The sequence below is a fragment of the Aotus nancymaae genome, unplaced genomic scaffold (genome assembly GCF_030222135.1).
Source record: "Aotus nancymaae isolate 86718 unplaced genomic scaffold, 86718_ANA_hifiasm-v0.15.2.pri h1tg000003l, whole genome shotgun sequence".
Lineage (NCBI taxonomy): Eukaryota > Metazoa > Chordata > Mammalia > Primates > Aotidae > Aotus > Aotus nancymaae.
In genome coordinates this window covers 4,858,150-4,873,102 of record NW_026988414.1, presented here as the reverse complement: position 1 = coordinate 4,873,102, position 14,953 = coordinate 4,858,150, and the positions used below count along the sequence as shown (strand labels likewise).

General features: G+C 52.9%; 1 protein-coding gene across 9 annotated transcripts in view; it reads left to right on the top strand.

The window, feature by feature from the left end:
• RALGPS1 (Ral GEF with PH domain and SH3 binding motif 1) overlaps window positions 1-14,953 on the top strand; it is a 317,405-nt gene that overhangs the window by 287,159 nt on the left and 15,293 nt on the right. For 5 of the 9 annotated variants that reach the window (XM_021674032.2, XM_064377874.1, XM_012458122.3 and 2 more), the window contains 5 exons: window positions 77-128; window positions 11,556-11,639; window positions 13,040-13,145; window positions 13,584-13,676; window positions 13,899-14,004. In XM_021674032.2, coding sequence (XP_021529707.1) covers window positions 77-128; window positions 11,556-11,639; window positions 13,040-13,145; window positions 13,584-13,676; window positions 13,899-14,004 — 441 coding nt within the window. Of the gene's footprint in view, window positions 1-76; window positions 129-7,724; window positions 11,640-13,039; window positions 13,146-13,583; window positions 13,677-13,898; window positions 14,005-14,953 lie in introns of those variants that run through there. The other 4 variants (XM_021674033.2, XM_012458123.3, XM_012458124.3 and 1 more) reach the window with 3 other exon arrangements.

Below are 14,953 nucleotides of genomic sequence, written 5' to 3'. Positions count from 1 at the left end.
TGGGCCTGGTGACCCAGGGGAACAGGCCCCTCTTCTGTGAGGCCATTGTGCTCATTGACCTGTGTTCCTTTTCCAGGCAGTAGTGAGAGCTCAGAGTTTAGTGAAGAGATGTCTTCAGGGCTGGAAAGGTGAGTGTGGCCTCAGCATGGCCTCCCTCCCAGGGGAGGTGCTCAGGGCCAAGGGAGCTGGAGACAGGCCCCGGGCAAGGACAGGCCCTGTCCCACCCACCCCATGCCGGCGGCCTCTGTGAGGCTGCTCTGTGGCTCCTCCAGCCCCCTTGCCGGGGCAGGGCCGACTAGGAGGGAAGATGGAAGAGCAGAATGGGTGTCGGGGCCCCAGCCCCCATGCTCTGAGCAGCCCCACGCCTCCTCCGGTCCAGGAAGCTCTTCCTCCAGCACAGCTGCAGGAGGCCTGGGAGTAGATTTGGCCCGAAATATGGGTTCTTGAAAATGGAAGCCTAAGAAGTGGTCTGGTCTTGAGATGGGCATGTGGCTCCGCCTGGTGGGATATGAGAATATTGCACCCAAATGGCCTCAGGCCTTGGGTATTTATTGACCCCCACCCTGCTAGGCACTGGTGACCGGAAAGCGGCCACAGCCTCTGCCTCCCTTGAGGATCCCTCAGCCCAGGGTTTGGCTCCCTGGGAGAGTCTGTTTGTCAGGGCCCCAGGCCTCCTGCTCAGGAATTCCCATTGCACATACTCCATGTACTGGTGTTTTCCTGTGCCAGGTGCCAGGTGGTCTCTAGTAAGGCAGGAGATACTGTGAAGGGGGTGCCCCCACAGCCATGGCACCACCAGGGGTGAAGGGCATCATGGTGACTAAGGTCTGATGGGAGGTGGGAAACATCCAGTGACACAGAATGTCCAGGAAAGACAGGTTTGCACCAGAATCCAGGACCCTGGGCACACATGCACACTCACAGTGACACACAGGTACGCACACCTTACACACTCACATATACCCAGGCACACACTGTACACTTGCACTCACCTACTACATTCAGTCTCACACATACACAGGCACACACACGTGCTTGTATACACATTCCTATAATCACTGTCACACATGTGGGTGTATATACTCACACATGCACATATGCATGAATGCATGTACACGCACACATTTTTGTGCACACACATACATGTGTGTGTTAACACATACACACACACGCACACACCATTCCTCCTCTGGAGCAGAAGCTTCTCTCCTCGGTCCCCATAATCATAAGTTGACCACAGAGAAGATAGGTGCTGCCTAGCAACTCCTCCCAGCGCAGAGGAGCTGTCTGCTGGTCATTGCTCTTGGTGGAATGCTGCACAGCAGCCATTCATAGTGTCCCCATTTTATACATGTGAAAAACAAGGCTCAGAGAGGTGAAATGACTTACCCGCTCCACACTCTGGTATGGACAGAGCTGAGCCACACCCAACAGCCTCCTGACCACTGAGCCACCTCTTCATCACTGCTCCACACCTCTGCCAGATACGGGGACTGCGCCATATAGGACAGTCAGTCTGTCTGCCTATGAAACCCAAGATGGGGGATGGCGGGGGAGTGACGATGTGCCAGCCCTCAGAGGCTCTCTCTTCTCCCTCTCCACCCATCTTGGTTGCTCAGGCAAATGAGCCAGTAGCTTTCACCCTGGGAGCCACCCCAGCAATGGCGAGGAGAACCGGACAGGCACAAGGGCAGACTCCAGAACTCTCAGCACCAGTCAGGGGACTCCTGGGGACACCCTAAGGGAGATGGCTTACAGGCAAGCAGTACCTCCCCTGGCCTCAGGCCAATGAGAAGACATCAAATGGCAAACATAGTCACAGATCCTGAATAGCAATTAGACCTGAACCTGTCTTTCATTCATTCATTCTTTCACTTGCTCATTCCTTCATTAACCCACTTATTCATTCAGTAGCTGTTAAGCAACTGCTCCCTGCCAGACACCACACTAGTAACTGAGGGTGTAGCAGCTATAGTTCCTGCTAAGTACTCATGACTGAGATTAGAGCTACTAGGAAGGAGGATGGCAAGAGAGAATTCCTTGTCCCAGGAAGACGATGCTGTTTGCAATGCCGTCATGATCACTGTGGGCCACAACATTTCACAGCATTTAGATCACTATCCATCTGAGTATCTGGAGTAAGTGATTTGGGGATGGTCTCATGGCTGGTACAATTGCCTGGCCCCGCCTCCAGCAGCCTGGAAACAGCCCTGCAGGGAGGATGTCCTGTTTCTCATCCTCTGAGGATGGCTCTTGTCCCAGCCCCACATTGCTGAGGGGAGCAGGAGGCCACCTGCTTGGGAGGATGCCAGTGGGCCTCCAGTCAAGACCCAGGCTCCATGCAGTCTTAATGACCCCAATCAAGACCCAGGTCCCTTGGCCACTGGCCTCCATCTCCATCCTGCACTGCCTCTTACATTCCCTGAAGTAATCCACACTCGCAAAAGCACAGGAGCATTCTGGGCCTTCCTGGAGAGTCCATGGGAGAGTTGGAAGGGAAGATTTACCTCTTACAGCTTGAAAATTTTCACTACATGTGACTCTTTTATTTCAGTTACTCACCTTCATGCTCTTACCTGGGTCTTCTCTATTCCTGACCTTCATGGGCCCAATCCTTAGCTCCTCCAGGTCCTCCCTCCACTCCCAGCTCTCCCCCAGGCCAAATCTTCCTACTCTATAATGGGAAGCAGATTCCCTCTTCCCCAGAAGACTGAGTGTCAGCCTGCCTGGGCCCAAAGGCCAGCACCTGCCCTGAAAGAGCCTCTCCTTCTCGGAGACCCCACCAGCTGTTCCCTGAAGATGCCGTAAGAACACAGCTTTCTCAGCATGTTACACTGCTTGAGCAGACAGAGACTGTGGAGCCAGAGCCAGAGGTGCAGGGGAGGCCTGGACCCCACTCAAAGAAATGAGGGTGTAAGAGAGGAGAGAAGAGGCTTGGCCATGGTGGGGGAGACAGCATTTTCCCCCACAGCTCTGAAGCTTAGGGCCCACAGTCTTCTATTGAAGATTGCCACCAGCCCCTGCCCCTCAGCCTTGATAAGCCTTCCCAGGCTAGGAAGAGAAATAGAGCTAGATACCAAGGTGAAAGGCAGGGAGACTCAGGGCCAGTTCCTCCACACCACACACCCCTGGCGGGTTGAGGGCACACCTTCATCACCATGAATGCCACTGTCAGCAGGCAGGCAGCAGTTTCTGTTGTCTGGCCAGGGGTGGGACCCTGTGTGCCTGTCTGGTGAGTTTGCCTTCCCTGAGTTTACACACATAGATGTCTCCTCCTTGAGTGGTAGCCAGAGTTCAGGCTGCAGATGCCCAGTGGATCCCCAAAGTGTCTGTCTGGCCATGAAGAGCTCCCACACTGGAGCTGGAGCCCACTGAGGCCTGTGGAACCGCTGTACTGCCCCTGGTAGGAATGGGCCTATTCCTACTGGACTGTGGAACAAGGGTGCAGAGAGCAAAGGGGACCCTCTTCTGTTCTGTATCCTATCTCTTCACCCGTGTCAGCCTTGGCAAGGTCATGGGGCCTGTGGGGCCAGGGAGGGGCAGTGAGACCCAGGGAGGTGTGTGTTAATTACTTCTGAACTCCCAGGCTGTCTTAAAGACCCTCCCCTACCCTCGGGACCCAGAATGAGGACAGGGTGGTTGTCCTGGGCCAGAGGGCCATGGGCAGGAATGGGCCTGCTCTTCTCTGTGACTGTACCTAGTGTCCCTAGTCAGTAGTTTTCCTCACCTCATGCCCAGGAGAGTAGGGGCGAGGAGGGAAGGGGAGCCCCCAGCACACTCTGCTTTCCCAGGGAGGCGGGGAGGCAGCCCCGCAGGGCATTCAATGACCTGGTGAGGAGGGCTGTGGGCTTGTGTCAGGATGATCCCCAAGCAACCTCAGGCCCCTTGGAAACAAACAAGAAAGGGAGCGTTTAATCAGGAGCGGCAGTAATGGATAATAGGTGCCTTTTTCTGCTGATTTGGAAAGCAAGTGTTGGCACTAAGATGAAAACAAGAATACCAGCCTACGAGTTGAAGTATTTTAAATGAGATATTTTTTAAAAGACTTAACAAAATGGATTGCAGAGGCGATCATATATGTACATACGAAAATAGAGTCTCACTCATCCTATTTCTGGGCTGTAGGTTTATTGAGTGAGTTTTTATTCCCTGTATTCTCCAGATTTTCCACAATGGGTAAATGTTTATTTTCTACCCAGAAAAACAATTAACATTTAACTTTATAAAAGAAGATGTAATCAGAAATGATTACTAATCAGTTTTTAACAACTGAAATATGATAGTGCCACAAAGTTGATTACGAAACACTTGGCCACCATCTCCCCTGGTCAGAATCACCAGAATCCATGGAAGAGCCTTCTCGTGTGAGGCATGGGCTGTAATGCAGGTAGTGGGAAGAATAGAGGATGGGGGTCCTTGGAAGGCCCAGGATGAGAGGAAGCCCCTCTAGTGGGAGAGGGAAGTGCAGCTGGGGCAGGGTTGCAGGGGCATAGTGCACAACCCTCTCTGAAGAGCCTGTTCCTCTTCCTGCTCTGAAGGAAGTGAGGGAACAGGTCAGAGCTCAGAGTCTTAAATAAGTCCTGCCAGGTTCACAAAGGATGGGAAGCAGTTGTGCAGGATGCAGTGGGAGCCCCCAACAGGGCAACCTGCATTGGGCCCTAGGCTCAGAGGTGGTTTCTGGAGGAGGGGATGGTTAAGCAGCAGTCCAGGACATTTAGTGAAGAGGACCCTAGAGAGCCCTCAAGGAGGGTCCTGAGGAGGCTGTGGGCTGTGAGTCATGCACCAGGCTGGGACAGGTGGCCTAGGGTGTGATATCTGTAAGAGTCTCATACAGGAGAGCTGGGCCCCATGGCAGGTTCTGTTCTCTCGAGTTGTCAGTGTTCCACAGTGAAAAGCACAGCCAGCCATGTCAGGGGACCTGAAGTTAGGACCACTGATCCTCCCAGGCCCTTGGGTAGCTCTCAGTACCTCTGAGCCTCCATTCCTCAGCCCTGTGATGAGGCTAGGCACGGTGAAGACCTAGCACATCTGAGGAACTGATTTAGGGACTTTTTTTTTTTTTTTGAGGCAGAGTCTCACTTTGTTTTCTAGGCTGGAGTTCAGTGGTGCTGTCATAGTTCTCTGCAGCCTTGATCTCCCAGGCTTAAGCAGCCCTGCTGTCTCTGCCTTACAAGTAGCTGGGTACAGGTGCATGCCACCATGCCTAGCTAAATTTTTTATTTTCATTTTTCAGTAGAGATGGGGGCTCATTGTGTTTCCCAGATGGTCTCAAGCAATCCTACTCCTACTTCCCAAAGTGCTAGGAGGACAGGCAGGAGCCATGGTGCCCAGCCTGAACTGGGGACTTTTACGAATTTCCTTGATAGGTACTACTTACCAGCAAGAAAGCAACCCAGGAGTCTAAGGCTAGGTAGGGGGAAGAAAAATGTCCTCAAATGCAATTCAGTCATCAAGGGAGGGATGGACCAGAATGATGGCAAATTTCTGCCAGCACCTGCTGGCCTCGAGGATGACACTGGACTGTGGGAGGGCTCCTCCAAGAGGTCGCTGCAGACAGTGGCCCCCAGAGTGCTATAGGGTGTTCAGGGAGTTGGGTGATGCAGTTTCTGCCCATGTGAGGTTTACCTGTTTGTTTTAGCTGGCAGGATCATCTGACATCCTTAGGGAGGCACCAGGAAGTGGAGTCGTGGCAACAGAGCACCAAGCCTGCTGTCCTCAAAACTGAGTTTTAAAAGACACTTGTTTCCTTCCTTGAGAAAATCAGAGGACCCTGGCATATGCCCAGGTTTACCATGTCACAAGGATGCCTCTCAAGCCCCAAACTCTGCAGTATTTTGGGAGAGTCGGGCCAGGCTCTGGAGGTGATCCTGCAGGTGATGGGTCCCTTTGGCTGCCATGCTTCAAGGGTGGGGAGAAGTTGGAACATCAAATGGATACAGGAAGTGAGTCTCCTAAGACTGAAGAGGGTAAAGGAGAAAGAGGGTCATTCTCAGGGTGACTGCCACAGAGGACTTCGCTGTCCCCCCAACCTGTGGCTGAGGCCAGGATCCCAGGCTCTCATTCCTCCCTTGAGTCTGGTTTCCTTGAGTTCATCCTGCTGCCAGGCACCTGGCTTCAGTGCTCTGAACTCGTGGCCTGTCTCTCCTGAATGAGACTCAGAGACACTGAGCCCTGGGCCACCTGTCCCAGCTTGGTGCATTACTCAGAGCTTGAGGCCTCCTCAGGTCCCAGGACCCTCATCGAGGGATCACTAGGATCCTCTTCATCAAATGTCCTCTGGGTGGCAGCCCAGCTAGACAATCTGCCAGCTTCTGATTTGGGTTTCCCTCCAATATGTGATCTTTTGCCTCACTCCCTTAGCTGCAGACACTAAAGTCTGGCAATTGACATTCCAGCCAGCAGACTGAGGTAAGTCTGCAGAGAGATGAGTGCACAAAGAACCCCCTGCCCCTAGGTGCCAGAGCCTTTTGCTTGACTTTGTTTTTGAGCCCTGCCAGGCAGCTACTGCTGCTTCATGGTTGCTAAGAAATTTCTGCCCACAGCTTCTCTGTTCAATACCTACAATTTTTCCAGAGTCAGCAGCTAGAAAGTGGGCAGGACACTCTTTCCATCTCGTGTCTATCCTTCTCTGCACATATCCGCTTTCCCCTCCCCAGTCTCTCTCAGGCAAGATTTCTGGACTTCTCAGTGCACAGAGGGGAAGATGGATGATACCTCAGAGCTCTCAAGTTTACATGTGATAGTTTTGCCCAGCCACTGAGCCTCGCTTTAAGCCTCTCAAATCCGTTTCCTAATCACCAAGAGAGAAGATCTGGCTTACCTGGCTTGGACCACTGCTGTTGCCCTGTCCCCTCAGCTGTCACAAGGTTGGGGGCATGCAATATAAATGTGGTTCCTAGGGACCCACTTAGTGAATCAGGGACATTGCCCAGAGAAGAGTGGGTAACCCATAGAGAGCAAATATCCTTCAAAAAGACCTGCTAGAAGGGACATCCCAGGGCCCAGCAGAATTCAGGGTGGCAGCTTCCTGCCTGAAGATGAGAGTGAAGCATCAGAAAGTGGCCAGGATAAGCCATGGCCTAATTGGACTGGCTTCCCATCCAGAGTGTGCGGGCGCAGGTGGACACTGCTGATGAATAGCATCACCTGGACCCTTCCACATGTGCACTCCTACCCGGGCACTGTGTACTTGAGGCTGGGGCTCTGTGTACAGAAGATTAGGGGAAGTGTATTAGTCTTTTCTCATGCTGCTAATAAAAACATACCTGAGACTAGGTAATTTATAAAGGAAAGGGTTTAATTGACTCACAGTTCAGCATGGCTGGAGAGGCCTCAGGAAACTTACAATCATGGCAGGAGGGGAAGCAAGCATCTTCTTCACATGGCGGCAGCAATGAGAAGTGCCAAGCAAAAGAGTTTGAAAAACCACTTAGAAAACCATCAGATCTCATGAGAACTCACTCACTATCACAAGAACAGCAGCATAGGGGTAACCACCCCCGTGATTCAGTTAACTCCCACTGGGTCCCTCCCATAACATGTGGGGATTATGGGAACTACGATTCATGATGAGATTTGGGTGGGGACACACCCAGACCCTATCAGGGAGGGAACCTACTTCTGCTAAGACCAAGATTACCAAGGCCTCAACATAATTATTTTCTGCTCCTCAACCTGCTAGCCCAGAAACAGGGACTTAGGGCTTTATGAAATGTAATCCTCAGGATATTTACAACCTAATGTGTACCTAGAAAAAGATGGAGTGAAGATGGCCTTTCAGACCCACTTGACTAGTCTGCATGCTCATGATGCTGTTGGCCCAGGCAGTACCCTGGCTGCTTCCACCTCAAAACCACCATCCACTCTTCCTCTTCCTCGTGTTGTGATCTTGGGCAAGTGACTCCACCTCTTCAAGCATCAGATTCCTTATCTATAAGGTGGGGATAATGATAGTGCCTACCTCACAGTGTTATATGAATAAATGAGATGCTGAACGAATCCTGCTTAGCACACTGCCTGGCACCCATCGTCTCATCACCACCGCCACCATCGTTACCACCATCACTGTCATCATTCCATCCTCCCACTTTCACCATCACCACTACCACCACCACCACCACCATCATCATCCCATCATCTCATCATCATTGTCATCATCCCATGACCCCATCCTCCTCCTCTTCCTCCTCATCTTGCACACCCTTTGGGACTGTTCTACCTTGTTGCCAGTCGATGTCTTCCCTAGACCCAGGTTCCCTCAATTGCCTGTTGCAGCCCTCCTTCTCCTGACTCCACCTAAGATCCCTGAGAGGGGACAGTCAGATGGCCTTCCTAGGATACTGTGTTCAGCCACATGTTCCCAGAATGACACTGGGAAAGGTGTCTGGTTCTGGGTTGTAAGCCCCCATTTCAGTTACCAAAAAAAAAAAAAAAAAAAAAATCCATGATTTCTGGGGCTCCTCTGATACCACCACCCGATCATTTTGCATTTTCTGGCCCTGAACATTCAAATAACAAATTTTCTCAAAGCATAGACACTTCCAGATTGTCTGGTTCTAGTGGCTGAAGATCCTAGCTCCTCTGTGCTAATGCTGGCCTTCTAGACAGCCAGAGTTGCCTTGCCCAGCACAGTCCTCCTCCAGCTCTGGAGGGCTCACCTGGGTTGGAAGGCTGGCTGCTTCCCCCTGACTCTGTGTCCTAAAAGCTGGCCTGGAGAAAAGTCACACTGGTGCTGCCCTTCAAGGCCTGGGGTTGCTCCCCTGGCTCCAGAGAGAGCAGGTTCTGACTTCCAGAGCCTGGAACAGCCACACTGGCACAAGCCCTCCACCCACACCAGAAAGTGAGCCTCCCTTTGTGAACACTTGTGTCTCTATCTCTAATGGCAGGCCACTAGGGTGGGACAAGTGGCTTCGCTTCCTTGAGTCGCAGTTTCCTCATCTAAAACTGTGAGAACAGGGCCCCCTCAAAAGCTGGGCATGCTCGTGTGTGAAAGTATGTAGCTGGCACGTGGTATGCAGTTGAGAAGAGGCAGCTGCTCTTCAGCGCCAGGCAGCCAAAACTGCCAGGAGACTGCCCCACTGGGGCCACCAAGGGACCAGGAGACCTGGGATGTGGCCCCATCCTGGGAGATTCCAAGGCCTAAGAATCTTGTGGTCATTTTGTCTCAGACACTGACAAATCCCAGGCAGCATGACTGCAGGTGGGGACCCACAAGTAGAGGTACCTCAGAGAGTAGAATGCCAGAAGGGGCCCCACATGGGCTCAGTCCATGTGACAGAGCCCACCATGTTCGATGGTGCTGCCTCTTCTTCTATCCTGAAAGTCTGCATGTCACAGTGTGGTGAGGAGCTTGGGCTGTAGAGTCAGACAGTCCTGGGTTCAAGTCCTAGCTTACAAGGCTCATGCCTTAGTCAAGTAGATTCACATCACTGAGCCTCAGTTTCCTCATTGTGGGGAGGGTAAGGGTGCTTTACACAAAACTTCGGTGACAGCATGAGTGCACGTGATTAGGTTGCAGGGGCATCAGAGCATGTGAGCGCTCACTGCCTAGTGACTGCTTGGTCTGTCGAGAGCTACCTGGTGGCCCCTGGTGTCCTTGTGCTCCCCGCCAGTCCACTCCTCACCCCTTTTGGGAGGACATGAAGAAAGGCCTGCCTGGAAGATGCTCGTTTCAAGCTCTCCATCAAAGATGTCATTCCATCAAACATCTGTAAAATACAAAGCCATGTGTACTGTCTCATGCAAAGGGAGAGAATGATGGAAAGAAGGTAGCTACGCTGGCCCCCGTACCCTGTCTCAGGTACTGTGGGAACTGTGGATGGTCCACTGCCATCACATATTCTCCTCAGGTAACAGGGAAAAAGACTCAGGAGAAGAAAAGTGGCAAAGAGGCCAGAGGGCCCAGCTCTGGGAAGGGGGACTCTATCCTCAACTCCAAACAGGTGGCAGCTCAGAGCTGGAATCCAGCTCAGATGAGGAGGAAACATCCCTGGGTAGCAGACAAAGCCACAAAGGATCTCACTGCAGAAAAGGCCATTGTCAGATCCTGCTTAGAAGAAATCCTGGTGATGGCTGGAAGAAGAGCAGCCCCAGAGGCAGCCATGGCCGGTTCCCCTGAGCAGCATGGCTTCCACACAGACTTGGGACCTGCCGTGCTAGTGCACTCACCTGTGAGGTGCTCAGTATGTGGTGCCAGGAACAGTGACTTTGGGGACTGTTACGCTTGTCCAAAATGAGAGATTCACAGTTATCTGCATGGGTCACATTCACTCACTGCACTCCACCCCTCTTTCTGGGAGGGAGGTGCCATTGGGCCAGTGGCCAGGGAATTGGGCACACCAGGGCCTCTCTCCTCTGTGCCACAGCTCAGTAGGGGTGGGGGTGGGGTCAGCCTATGGCCACCCTGACACCCATTATGTTAGAGGACTGGGGAGCCAAGCTCATGCTATGATACACCATCACCCAGAGAGGAAGAGCTGATGGACAGGAGGCTTGAGGGGCCAAGAGCAGCTGTCCCAGCTAACCATCAGATTCCCACCAGCCCTGAAATTGGGTCCCTGGACAGTGGACCCAAGATGGTCATCAAGAAGAGCTCCTTCCTAGAGGGAGGACAGAGGCCCCTGGGCAGGTATGATGCACCTGCTGCAATGTGTGAGGGCGGCCCCACACTACCCACAGGTGCCGATGTCACAGAGCGACATGCAGCAATGTACGGGTGACTGTGGAGGACCGAGGGGATCTTACAAAGGAACTCCGGGCCTCATTATTAAGGCTTTATTAAGTTGACTACATTGTCATCTAGCCAATGGGCAAGAAGACTTGTGGTCAGAGAATAGGCCATGCTTCAAGGGTGGGGGAAAGGTTGGAACATCAAGTGGATACAGGAAGTGAGTCTTCTAAGACAGGAGAGGGTAAAGGAGAAAGAGGGTGCCTCCATGCAAAGAGGCTGAGCAGGAAGCTGCACGTTGCCCCGGAAAGGCTCACTGCCGGGGAGTGCAGGCAAGAAGAAAGCCAGAGGGCTGCCCACGGAGTAACCCTGGAGTGTGAACTCCTGGCTGCTGCAGCAGGTCACAAAGCAAGTTTGCAGAGACTTCGCTGGAGCCGCAGAGGAGACTGTCCAGCACAGAGGATGTAGCACACAGAAGGCTCCGGTTGCATTCTGGTGAATGACACATAGGCCCAACCTGCAAGGTTGCCCACAATTCTGTGTGCACTGTTAACGTGGACTTGCCATGGACTATCTGGGCTCTACAGCCCTAGGCTGAGGCAAGTGGGTGTGCCTGGATTTTAGTCATGATCTTGACCCTGGAAAAATGGTGAACACTCAATTAAAAGTTGAAAGAATTAACTGGGGACTTGGGGACTCTGAGGGGTGCTGTGTTTAGTGGCCTGGCTACTCCAGGTGTGCTTGCAGTGTGGCTGAGGAGGCTGGGAGGGAGGTTGCTCTGTGGGGCTTCCTGAGCTAATTGACCATGTAATCTGGGGTACTCTTGCCTCCTTCAGGAGCATCTGGTCTTTCAAAGCTGTTGCTTAAATTTAACCCTTTTCCTCTGTAGCAGGGGACGTCTCTATGCCACCCTGGGGCCCAACTGGCGGGTTCCAGTTCGGAATTCTCCTAGAACCCGGAGCTGTGTCTACAGGTATTCATGTGTTCATATGTTCATTTGTTCAACACATAGCTTGTTATGTGGCCTGCTGGATGCCAAGCACTGTGCTTGAGGCTGCCAAAAGAAACAGACACAGCCTTTGCCTCCATGAGGCTACTTCCAGGTGCATTGACTGTCCTAGAGGAGGTAAGGGGCACTCAGGGAGAGGAGCGGAAGCACACTTGGTTGGGAGATCAGGGAAGGCCTCCCTGAAGAAGAGACTGGAAGAATGATAGGAATTTGCCAAATAATTGGGAGTGGACAATGAGAGTGCAAAATAATTTGCCAAATAATTGAGAGTGGACAATGAGAGTTAGGGCAATGAGAGTGCTCCCAGCAAAGGGACAGCTGTGGACTGTGAGACAGGAAGAGCCTGGTGATTGGAGTGAAGGAAAGGCAGTGTTTGAAGGAATGAGAGAGGGCAGGGACATGAGATGAGCTGCAGCTGCATCCAGCAGGGGTGAGGATGGTGGCTCAGATTTTAAAAGCAACAGGGAGCCATGAAAGGGGCGTGCTGTGAGCAGGTGGAGGAGAGGAGAGAGGGAGGGTGGAGGCATTGGCCAGTGTGGACCCAGGAAGGCCAGTGAAGTGCACTCAGCAATGGCTGGAAGGAAGGCCCCGTGGCCTAAGGTGTGGTGGGATGGCTAAGATGCATGGTCAGGCATATTTAGTATCTGATCCCCAGTGCATCCTTGGGATTGATTAGGTTGCAGGGGCATCAGAGAAGAAAACCCCCAGCTTTCTGGCTGAAGTGGCCAGTAGGGGGTGGTGCCATTCATGGGGCGTGGGCAGATCTGGAGCTCAGGAGGGAGGTCTGGGCTGCCATGCCCTTGGATGCCTTGATCTGTAGATGGTGTTTGAGTCCCCAAGGGAGAAGGTGAGAGAAGAGCCTGGGAAAGGTGTGGGGAATGGTGCGTGTGGGCTCCTGTCCCTCTGCCACTCCACACTGCCTCTTTCGTTCCTCACTGCTCCTCTGAGGCTCCTACCAACACCAGAAGGAGGGGCTGCTGCAGCTGGGGCTGTGTAGGCACTAGCTCCTCAGGTGTGGAGGAGCCCACACTAGCCCCAGGGAGTGGCCAGGCTGCAGCTGTGACAAAAGCATCCTTCAGGATAAGGTAGGGGTGCTGATCGGGGTCTGGATTATAAGGAACTTGGTCACCAAGCCTGGAGCTTTATAGCCCCAGAGAGACAGGTGTGGGAGTCCTTGGCGGTGGGGTCCTTCATGTGCATCATCACCTGGCCCTCTCCTCCAGGCCTTGCCCTGCGCTGTTGAGTCCTCTGGATTGCTGGGACATCACAGACTTGGCAGTGGGGCACCTGTGGTCCCCAGTGAGTGAGAGGGTGCTTGACCTCCGCTCCTCCAGGGCAATGTCTGACTGATGGTCTCTTCTCAGCCCCACTGGCCCGTGCATCTGTTCTCTGGGGAACTCGGCAGCGGTGCCCACCATGGAAGGGCCTCTGAGAAGAAAAACCCTGCTCAAGGAAGGGCGGAAGCCTGCAGTAAGTGCAGACCCATATCCACCTGGGGCAGCAAGTGCAGCAGTGAAGGGCCTGGATCCAAAGACTCCAGCCCTGCCTGGGCCACTGAGTTTCCACATCTGTAAATAGTGCCCACTCCTAGAGGTCTCAGCAAGAAAGTCACATGTGTGGCAGAGGCCCTGTTTGCAATAAGTGTGCAGCGAGCTGAACTCTCAGAAATTATGCCTGGCACTGCCTTGAAATGAACAAAGGAAAGGCTCCCTGAGTAAAGGAGCAAGAGGGGATGAAAGACACCTTCCATCTTGGTCCTAGATGGAAGCTGGCATTGCCAGGGGGTGATGGAGGGCCAGGAGCCTGCACTGGCATTGATGGGGTAGCTGGGTCTGGAATCACAGAGCCAGGGGGCCTCTACCCCCCACCACCTCTGGTGGCATCACTCAGCTTCCCCTTCCTCTGTAGCTGTCCTCGTGGACGAGGTACTGGGTCATACTCTCAGGATCCACCCTCCTATACTACGGAGCCAAGTCCTTGCGGGGCACAGACAGAAAACACGTAAGTCCCTTGAAAGGACTCTCATGCTGGGACTTTGTCTAGTGGGAAAGGGACCTCTGTGAACTGTGGAGGATGGGAGTGGGAAAGGGATCAAGTGAACTGAAGAGTATGGGGGTGGGAAGGTGGCAGGGGAGGGAAGGAGCCTGCCTGGCCCAGGTCGGCTTCCCCTTTGGAGTGGAGGGCTGGGCCCCAGCCTCCGGCTATGTTGTTGCTCTCCTCCAGTATAAATCCACACCTGGCAAAAAGGTTTCCATCGTGGGCTGGATGGTGCAGCTGCCTGATGACCCCGAGCACCCAGATATCTTCCAGCTGAACAACCCTGACAAAGGTAGGCAGCAGGCCAGAGCCGGCGCCTGCAGCTGCTCTTTGCCCATTTCCTCTCCGTGCATTTTCAAGTTATTAGGATCCTTTAAGGCTGCTGCCTTTCCTTTTCTTTAGGTTCTGATGTTCATGGGGTCCATGCTAGTCCACAAAAACTGCATAGATCATGGTTGGTGTGTCCATTGAGCAGGGTACGAGGCACAGGGTGCTAGAATCCTTTGTGCGGCCTTACCTACGGCCACTGGGGCCCATCACTCCAGGAACTGTAGCCTCATGGTCTTGGAATAAACAATAAGGTTGGATGAGGCAGGACCATGAGGCTGGAAGGGTCTTGGCTCTGGGGAGATTTCAGGGACCCCTGACATACATGTGCCATGAGACTCTGGCAGTGTCCAGGTCGAATGCCAACCCAGAGAAGAACGCTTTTAACTTCCCAAAGCTCCGACTTTACCTTCTCTAGCTATCTCCCAGTTCCTCCTAGTTCCCACTTCATGATCACGCTGGGAAGAAGGAGAGATTCTGGATGCCATCCTGTCCAGCAGCCCTGTCTTCATCAACATTCAGAACAGACTACAGCAAGTCTCCTCAGTAACCCATGTCACATGACAAAAACCCAAAAGTGCCTGGATCAATTGGATTCCAACCAGGCAAACTGATTGGAGCTGGCAAATCCCCAATCATTTTCTCACCTTAACAGGAATGTTTTACTATAGGGTTCATGAACACACAAATATCCTGGGGATCTGGTTAAAATTCAGATTTGGATTCAGCAGATCTGGGGTAGAGACCAAGATTTCCAACAAGCTCCCAGGCAATGCAGATGCCAGTGCTGGTGGAGAGACCATGCCTTGAGTGTCAGGCTCTAATGTTCTTAGCTGAGAAGCAGAGAAACAAAGGGAGCCTCAAAGAGTCCGGAGTGGGGAAGAAAGAAACTGCCAAGTTTTCCGCTCCGTGTC